This window comes from Oncorhynchus nerka, linkage group LG10 (assembly GCF_034236695.1).
Source record: "Oncorhynchus nerka isolate Pitt River linkage group LG10, Oner_Uvic_2.0, whole genome shotgun sequence".
Taxonomy (NCBI): Eukaryota; Metazoa; Chordata; class Actinopteri; order Salmoniformes; family Salmonidae; genus Oncorhynchus; species Oncorhynchus nerka.
In genome coordinates this window covers 61,219,015-61,228,788 of record NC_088405.1, presented here as the reverse complement: position 1 = coordinate 61,228,788, position 9,774 = coordinate 61,219,015, and the positions used below count along the sequence as shown (strand labels likewise).

At 37.6% G+C, this 9,774-nt stretch overlaps 1 protein-coding gene across 1 annotated transcript in view; it reads right to left on the bottom strand.

Moving 5' to 3' along the window:
* Positions 1–3,494: 3,494 nt before the first annotated feature.
* LOC115135743 (oligophrenin-1-like) overlaps positions 3,495–9,774 on the bottom strand; it is a 36,795-nt gene continuing 30,515 nt past the window's right edge. The window contains exons 23-24 of the mRNA XM_029670794.2: positions 7,630–7,678; positions 3,495–7,320 (exon numbers count right to left, since the gene is read on the bottom strand). Coding sequence (XP_029526654.1) covers positions 7,309–7,320; positions 7,630–7,678 — 61 coding nt within the window. The 3' untranslated portion in view covers positions 3,495–7,308. The remainder of the gene's footprint in view (positions 7,321–7,629; positions 7,679–9,774) is intronic.

The window sequence follows — 9,774 nt, the reverse complement described above, 5'->3', positions numbered from 1 at the left end:
CGGTCATTGGGGTGGTGTTGGTAGTGTTGGTGGGGACACTTAAGGCGGTGTGGGTGGGGCTACGCGCTGGCTCACCACAGCCTGCAGCAAGCGCTGCCGAATAACTATTTTTCTACTGTATGGAGACAGTAGCCTGGTCAATCCTGGGATAAGGAGGAGTGAGAATTTGGAATATCACTGCAAGGTGTGTCTTTTTTTCTTAACGACACTGGATGTTTGCAATGTCAAACACGTCTGCTTTGGCAATGGATGCAAATACAAAGTGTTCCTCAAGTGTCAAGTGTGAGATAATGCATTCCATTAAAGAAAGAGTGTGATTTTAGGTTGTTATTACATTATTTGTTTACGTTATTACACTATAGATTTTTAAAATCTACTTTACCATGTAATAATCAACGTTATTACATTATTACATCAACGTTAAAACGTTATTACATTATGCGTTCAGCATATTTAGCACATTATTTATGACAATAGCAGCATTTATAACATTATACATGCAAAAGTTATTACATTTTTAGCAGCTATTACATTATTGGCAGTTACATTATCAGTTGCTACACATCACTACAACTCTACTCAACTCTACTCACTACAACTCTACCCCTGTCCAGGGGTATCGTCGGATGGGGCCTCAGTGTCTCCCGACCCCTCCTGTCTCAGCCTCCAGTATTTATGCTGCAGTAGTTTATATGTCGGAGGGCTAGGGCCAGTCTGTTATATCTGGAGTATTTCTCCTGTCTTATCCGGTGTCCTGTGTGAATTTAAGTATGCTCTCTCTAATTCTCTCTTTCTTTCCTTCTTTCTTTATTTCTCTCTCTCGGAGGACCTGAGACCTATGTCCATGCCTCAGGACTACCTGGCCTGATGGCTCCTTGCTGTCCCCAGTCCACCTGGCCGTGCTGCTGCTCCAGTTCCAACTGTTCTGCCTGTGGCTATGTTTTCAACTCTCTAGAGACAGCAGGAGCGGTAAGAGATACTCTGAATGATCGGCTATGAAAAGCCATCTGACATTTACTCCTGAGGTGCTGACCTGTTGCACCCTCGACAACCACTGTGATTATTATTATTTGACCCTGCTGGTCATCTATGAACATTTGAACATCTTGGCCATGTTCTGTTATAATCTCCACCTGGCACAGCCAGAAGAGGACTGGCCACCCCTCATAGCCTGGTTCCTCTCTAGGTTTCTTCCTAGGTTCTGTCCCTTCTAAAGAGTTTTTCCTAGCCACCGTGCTTTTATAACTGCATTGCTTGCTGTTTGGGGTTTTAGGCTGGGTTTCTGTACAGCACTTTGAGATATCAGCTGATGTAAGAAGGGGTTTATAAATAAATGTGATTTGATTACTACTGGGACAAGCCAATTTGATTCTCCTATGTACTTGAAACAATGCACAAAGTTTTGCAATATAAACCACTTGCATTATGTTTTATCGTTGATAAACAGTTCAATATAAACAAAAACATGTATGATGTGTAACTATTTGTAATTGTAAAGTGTTTTTCTCGGTTGCAAAGCTAAGGGACACAAATCCCACCACAATTCAAGAATGACCCATATCAAATTCAATACAAATTCAATTGTATTTGTCACAAGCACTGAATACAACAATGCTTACTTACAAGCCCTTAACCAACAATGCAGTTAAAGAAATAGAGTTAAGAAAATATGTACTAAATAAACTCAAGTAAAAACTTCTAATCAAATAATGAGGCTATATACAGGCGGTACCGGTACCGAGTCATTGTGCGGGGGAACAGGTTACTCGAGGTCATTTGTCCCCTTAGGGCAATTACTAAATAAGGGTATCTTCTAATTGGCAAAAACATAATAGAATCCAATCTATCTTCTTAATTCCTTTTTGATAAGACCAAAGAGCATTTACCAGGTTATTATGAGTATGCTTTATAGGCCCAGTGCAGTCAAACACGTGATTTTCCTGTGTTTAATATATATTTACACACTATAAAGGTTGGAATATGTCAGGGAAAAATGACATACTTACCTGATTTGTTTGATATTAATAGTAAACTGTTATATATTTAACTAAGAGTAAGACTGGCCTGCTAATGCTGAGTTTTTATGGTGTCCACTCTAACTTCCTGCAGTTAGGCTGGGCTTCTGGTTAAGGCAATGGGTTTTGCTAGGGATAGCTTGAGCTGACAATGACTTGGTGATAAAAATCTAAAAGCGGACATTCTATAGACAAGGTGTGGTGTGTGTGACCCAAGATAGAGATAGCCGGGAAGAGTTTAGAGCAATGTCTCATTGTCTCATCAGTTAACAGACCAATAAGAAAGAGAGTCCCAAACCTTTCTGCCAATAACAGCTAGTTTTCAGTTTTCCCTTCCCCACTCAGACCACTCCCAGACAGTCCTAGTAAAGTTTTTTCTTGAGAAATGTACCTTCTCTAAGAAGATATATATATTTTTAATTGAAAACAAACACAGTAAGTTTCATTTTATTTAACTAGGCAAGTCAGTTAAGAACAAATTATTATTTACAATCACGGCCTACCCCGGCCAAACCTGGACAACGCTGGGCCAATTGTGCGCCTCCCCATGGGACTTCCAATCACAGCCGGTTGTGATACACCCTGGAATCGAACCAGAGTCTGTAGTGACGCCTCTAGCACTGAGATACAGAGCCTTAGACGGCTGCACCACTCAGGAGACCATAATTGTTACCCAGAAATGATTTGATATTGAGATAAATACAGTTGCAATGGACCTTCAAAAACAGAATCTGTCTCCCCTGGATTCCTAAGAAACTGATTCCCCGACATTCTGGAACCTCTGAGAGGAATCTTGGTTGATACAATCCTGCCCTTTAAATAATTACTTTTCTTTCACCACTTATCAGTATTGATAACCTCACCTGTTTTTTGTTTTGTTGAGAACTCCAGAAGGCCAGGTATATTTTGGAATGTGTGTGACTTTTAACCATATGATTTATTGAAAATATGTTGTGGGAAGGACCTGGCTTATGGCCAGTTGATATTTGAGACTGATGATATTCCTATGTTCAGTGAAATATCTAAGATAATGGCCTTATGCAGGCTGCAGTACCAAGCTGTACTGCTACATGTATCATTGCCACTTGTTCATCTAAATCTCCCTTTTCTCAAATTCTGACTTAATAAATCCATTTTTATAAACTTTCTTAAAAAGGTAATTTGGGAGCAGCAATGCATGTGTCATTTTTTTATACAGTATTATCTTGCCCTGGATCTGAGTTATAGCTGTTTTTTTGTGTTATAGGGATTTGGATGACCACACTAGTCCCTTTTGCTCCACTTATTAACCATTCTGATTCCACTTTTCATTGCTATTGAGACAGAGTGGAAAGTTTAAAAAAAAATGTTACTTTATTTTTCAATGTTTTCCTGAACCATGCTCATACATGGTAAATGTTTCTTGAAAAACTCTTACAGAATGCATATAAGGGATAAAGAAAAGGAAAATGTAAACATTAGATAAGAAATGACAGGACATTGAAGAGCATATTGGTTTTATACAATCATATAATTTTCATACAAAAACAGATGAAAACAGTTGTTGTTCCTGTAACAACATATTACAGACAGGGTCAAGCAGGTCAAACACATAAGAAAATGTATGTTTCATGGTTCAAATGTTCACAGAAATAAAAATGGGAGTTGAGACTCAATTTAAAGATGAAACACCTCTGGGAACTCTAATGACAAGATCTTAACTGCGCTGTCAATCTTTCACAAAATATTCTAAGACAAAATAAAATGCACATCACCTTCCACACAACCCAGGATTCCTAACAATTCCCTTCACTGCTTAAAATATTTATTAAAATGTCATTTTCACAACATTCCACAAATGAAACATTCATTAATGAATCAATTAAATTAAATCAAAGACAAGTTATCCGAATGTAGATAGAAAATATATATTTTCTAAGGACCAACGTTAAGTGCAAAAAAGGTGGTTATAAACATGTTAGATAAAATGGTTTCCTTCATAGTAATAAGTGTTGCTAAAGTTATAGTGCTAAAGTTCAGGTAGGTAAATTACAGTCCTCACATCTGTGATACATTGACATTGTAATACATATTAGCTTTGCATAAACCTCCCCTCATAATATAATGCATTCTTAAAATGACACCGTAATCTCCATTGTGAATTAATTTGCAAGTCTTTGAAAAGGTACAAGCCACAAACCGGTATAACAGTTGCTGGTACTATGTGGGTTGTGTACCCACACTGAGAACACTGTACAGTACCTGCCAATTGAATTACTATGTACAGTTGAAGTCGGAAGTTTACATACACTTAGGTTGGAGTCATTAAAACTTGTTTTTCAACCACTCCACACATTTCTTGTTAACAAACTATAGTTTTGGCAAGTCAGGTAGGACATCTACTTTGTGCATGACAAGTCATTTTTCCAACAATTGTTTACAGACAGATTAATTCACTTATAATTCACAATTCCAGTTGGTCAGAAGTTTACATACACTAAGTTGACTGTGCCTTTAAACAGCTTGGAAAACTTCAGAAAATGCTGTTATGGCTTTAGAAGCTACTGGCAGGCTAATCGACATCATTTGAGTCAATTGGAGGTGTACCTGTGGATGTATTTCAAGGCCTACCTTCAAACTCAGTGCCTCTTTGCTTGACATCATGGGAAAATCAAAAGAAATCAGCAAAGACCTCAGAAAAAAATCATACACCTCCACAAGTCTGGTTCATCCTTGGGAGCAATTTCCAAATGCCTGAAGGTACCATGTTCATCTGTACAAACAATAGTACGCAAGTATAAACACCATGGGACCACGCAGCCGTCATACCGCTCAGGAAGGAGACGCATTCTGTCTCCTAGAGATGAACGTACTTTAAAAAAAAATCAATCCCAGAACAGCAGCAAACGACCTTGTGAAGATGCTAGAGGAAACAGGTACAAAAGTATCTATATCCACAGTAAAATGAGTCCTATATTGACATACCCTGAAAGGCAGCTCAGCAAGGACGAAGGCACTGCTCAAAAACCGCCATAAAAAAAGCCAGACTAAGGTTTGCAACTGCACATTGGGACAAAGATCGTACTTTTTGGAGAAATGATGAAACAAAAATAGAACTGTTTTGAAGCACTAGGGTGGCAGCATCGTGTTGTGGGGATGTTTTGCTACAGGAGGGACTAGTGCATTTCACAAAATAGACAGCATCAAATTTTGTGGATATATTGAAGCAACATCTCAAGACATCAGTCAGGAAGTTAAAGCTTGGTCACAAATGGGTTTGCCAAATGGACAATGACCCCAAGCATACTTCCAAAGTTGTTGCAAAATGGCTTAAGGACAACAAAGTCAAGGTATTGGAGTGGCTATCAAAGCCCTGACCTCAATCCTATAGAATGTTTGTGGGCAGAACTGAAAACGTGTGTGCAAGCAAGGAGGCCTACAAACCTGACTCATTTACACCAGCTCTGTCAGGAGGAATGTGCCAAAATTCACCCAACTTATTGTGGGAAGCTTTTGGAAGGCTACCCGAAACATCTGACCCAAGTTAAACAATTTAAAGGCAATGCTACCAAATACTAATTGAGTGTATGTTAACTTCTGATCCACTGGTAATGTGATGAAAGAAATAAAAGCTGAAATAAATCACTCTACTATTTATTTTTTATTTTTTACATTTTACATTCTTAAAATAAAGTGGTGATTCTAACTGACCTAAAACAGGGAATTTTTACTAGGATTAAATGTCAGGAATTGTGAAAAAATGAGTTTAAATGTATTTGGCTAAGGTGCATGTAAACTTCCGGCTTCAACAGTAAATTATGGTCTTAGTCACACTACATACATGACACTACTTAATAAACATTCATGTTGGAGTGTTGTATGAATGACAGTACCCAAATGGAAATGGAGAGATGCCAACCATCGGCTTCAACAAAATAACAATGGCAAAAACTAGGACTGCTGAGCCTTCAAATTAACCAGTGCTAATTTGGATTCCACTATCCAAAATAATTTAGTTATGAGTTCTTAAAGCTGAGATCTGCATGAGTTGAAACAGCCTCAATAGTCGCCCCCAGGCACATATTTTATTTGTTTTGATTATGAAGAGGATAGTAGCATCGTGGTAAAAACAAGTCGTTGTACATACTGTGCTGTTCTATTGTGTGTGCAATGATGTACGAAGGGGAAGAAAAACAGTGTTGGTTGTCGAAGTGTTTTTGTTGTTGTAATATCGCACTACGAATTTAGGGATTCCAGCTTTAAGGGTTCTTAACTTCTTAAAGCATTGTTGGCTTGTAAGTAAGCATTCCACTGTAAGGGCTGCTGTATTTGGCACGTGACAAATAAAATGTTATTTGATTTGAGTTATATGATAGGACTGTTGACTATACTCCTTCTGTTCATGATGCACTTTGGTGATTGAAAACAGACCACAGGAATTCTGATGTGCTGAATACCATAATTAAATTTGGTTAAGCTTAAGGTTAAAGTCCTACTTAACCAACCATGATAGCAAATAATAAGTAATGAATAAGGATCCACTCTCTGTCACACTATGTTAGATGCTGTTAGAGAGAAAGTGTCTCTGACAAAAAAATCACAACCATTCCCATGTTCTTAAGAAAAATAAGTGTTAAGTAAAAAAATAGATAAGTAAAAAGTTAAAAATAAAAGTAACAAATAATTAAACGGCAGCAGTAAAAGAACAACTGAGACTTCTGCACCTTTGGCTCTCAGTTTTGCATTAGATACTACTGTAGTTAACAATATTGTGCTACAACTGAGTCGCTTGCTTTCATTTCAACCTGTTACAGTAGGGTACTACAGTATAGCCTAAATGTATGTGAATCCAAATGGTATTAGGTAGCTACAGTAGCTTGTTTTCGAGCAGTTTAAAAGTCAAATAACTGTATACTGGAACTAGCCACTTGGACTAGGATTCATTTAGTTAACATTACATCATTCAGTTAACAGGTAAATTGTTTTTGTTTAAATTACATCATTATTGGGTTGATCCCATAGAATGTATAAATATTGATCCAGTTGCCAGAATCTCCAAGATTTGGATCAGACAGAGACATATACAGGCCTCCTTTAATAAACAGATTGTTTTTAATATCTAGACTGGAGCTCCTTTATCACAAATTAAACAACATGTTAATTGGGTCCCTCATAGCAACAAACAGGAAGGTGTCCACAGACAGGACAAAATGAACTCTGTTTCCTTTGTTCCACTACAGTACAGTATGTGTCCAGATGCTCACTGCAATTCCACAGGTCAGTGACAGGAGTAGAGGCCATGGTAACAGACTCATCAACTTAAATTCTAAGAGAAAATAAAAAGAGTGGTTTTGATCACAAACGGCAAAGTAAATTATTTAAAAAACAAATGTGGAGAGGGCCTGGGCATTTACTTCTGGTTTATGGGCCAAATTAGTTCATAAAAGCTTAGCAAGGCCTATTTGAAACCCATTTCCAGGTATACTGTACGTATGAAGCTGAGCTATTATCTCAACTAGCTCTAAATCGCTTCTGCAGTAGCTCATTCAAACCATTACTCTCCCTCTGTCTGCTTGTTCACAAAGTGTAAGAGGGGAGGAGGGAGGGAGGGGGGTGAAATCACAGGACATCATACCTCCTCTTTCACATTGAGTAAAGTAGATGCTGGAGGTGAGACCGATGAGCTACATGAGGAAAGCAGAACAACCCATTAAACATGAAATAAGCAACAATGTCAGATAAAATATTATTTTAAAAATACATTTAGAATTTCTCCAACAGTTACAGTTGGCAAGCAATACTATTGTCTACAGTAACCTGTCAGCTTCAAAGAACATCCCTCTACATTATTATTCTGCATTTGCTTTACCCGCCTGGCTTGTGTATACAATTATTATTTAATTATTAAATAGACTTCAATCATCAATTATAACAGTATAATTACTGTATATACAGGTAACTGCCAAAATAAAGGAAACACTTCAGTAAATGAGGGATACAAAGTATATTGAAAGCAGGTGCTTCCACACAGGTGTGGTTCCTGAATTAATTATGCAATTAACATCCCATCATGCTTAGGGTCATGTATAAAAAGTCTGGGCAGTCCATTATTTTGGCTACCATGGCAATGCCCCATAGGATGACAATGCCCCCATACACAGGGCACGAATGGTTACCGAATGGTTTGATAAGAATGAAAACGAAGTAAGCCATATGCCATGGCAATCTAAGTCATCCAATCGCAACATAATTGAACACTTATGGGAGATTCTGGAGCGGAGCCTGAGAAAGCATTTTTTACCACCTTCAACACAACACTTGTGGAAGAATGGTGTAGCATCCCTCCGATAGAGTTCTAGACACTCGTAGAATCTATTCCAAGGTGCATTAAAGCTGTTGGTAGCCCAACGTCCTGTTAAGACACTTTATGTAGGCGTTTCCTTTATCTTGGTAGTTATCTGTAACGGCATACAATGATTTACTGGATTTGAACCAAACGGTCACTGAGACTACTGATCATTTGACTCTATGCTAAATTTAGGACAAAACAACAGCCATCCCATCGGTGCCTGAGCTTTATTTATTCTGAAACTCAAGTGGTTCTTTCAAGGTTTAACTCATAGTTAGCAGGTCACACCTGACACCAGGAAAACACAACATCACTGAGGGCTCTATTTTAACAAACCTAACACAATGTTAAATCTTAGCACTGGCGGTTCAGTGGTATTAAAAATATTTTCAATATTTTTTACAACTGGAATTATGGGCGCAGTAGATGAGAGAGGCACGAAAGGGCTGAGTTTTGATGAATAAACAAGTTGTATGTGTCGATGATTGACCCTTCACTGACCAATCGGAACGTGCTCCATGACTAAATATGCGCTTTCTTGAAGTTGTGTATTTACAGTTTTATGTATTGTGTTGGAATCAACTCCAATTCAAATGTTAGTACGTCATAGGCTAGTTAGTTAAAAATAGCCTACAGAAACTAAATGTATGTAGGTCTATCCCATCTTTTCTAAATATGTTGAACATGTAAGAAGCCTAATTGTATGGCTTCAATATGGAAATATACAGTTAAACATAGCATTCACACTGATATAGGGGCTAGGCCTATAGTAAATTGAATTAATGTTTGCCATGTCTGAGCCATGGAAACGTTGTCAATAAGCAAGATTAAATTCACTATTGATAAGGCTTCAAAAGAGAGTGAATATTTGTAATCAAATTAAACAACTTGTTTTAAATAGGTTGTCTTAATACAGTTACAGGCACTACAATTCAAGATGGCGCTATCCATACCTCTAATAAACCTGGTTCATTATCAAAATCCTAAAAATTGAGATGTTTCTATGTTAAATGCACATGTTTTGTATTAGTGGATGGAATTTCTTTGCTTAGCTTTACTTCCTTATGTGTTTCCATTCCCCTTTAAAAATAGTTTATTTTCTTGTCTCTACACTTTACATTTTAGCCTCAAGGCAAAAGCACAGAGTTAGCCTACTAATAGCTAACAAAATCTCTTCACCAAGTAATGCTAGCCTATCAAAAATGAATGATTACCCCTCTAATACAAATCTAAAAGTACTGTAGGCCTACCTTACAACAAAACATGCTTAATTTTGATCAAAATCATGCAAATCATTAGGCTTCATGTGGCAAAAGCAAATTGCAACTGAAAACGTGGGTATAATTCAACGGGAGTTGAGATGTTGGGCTGATTTATATGGAAACCCATTCCCGCCACCCAAAAATAAAGGTTGCGTTTCTTCATTTGTGC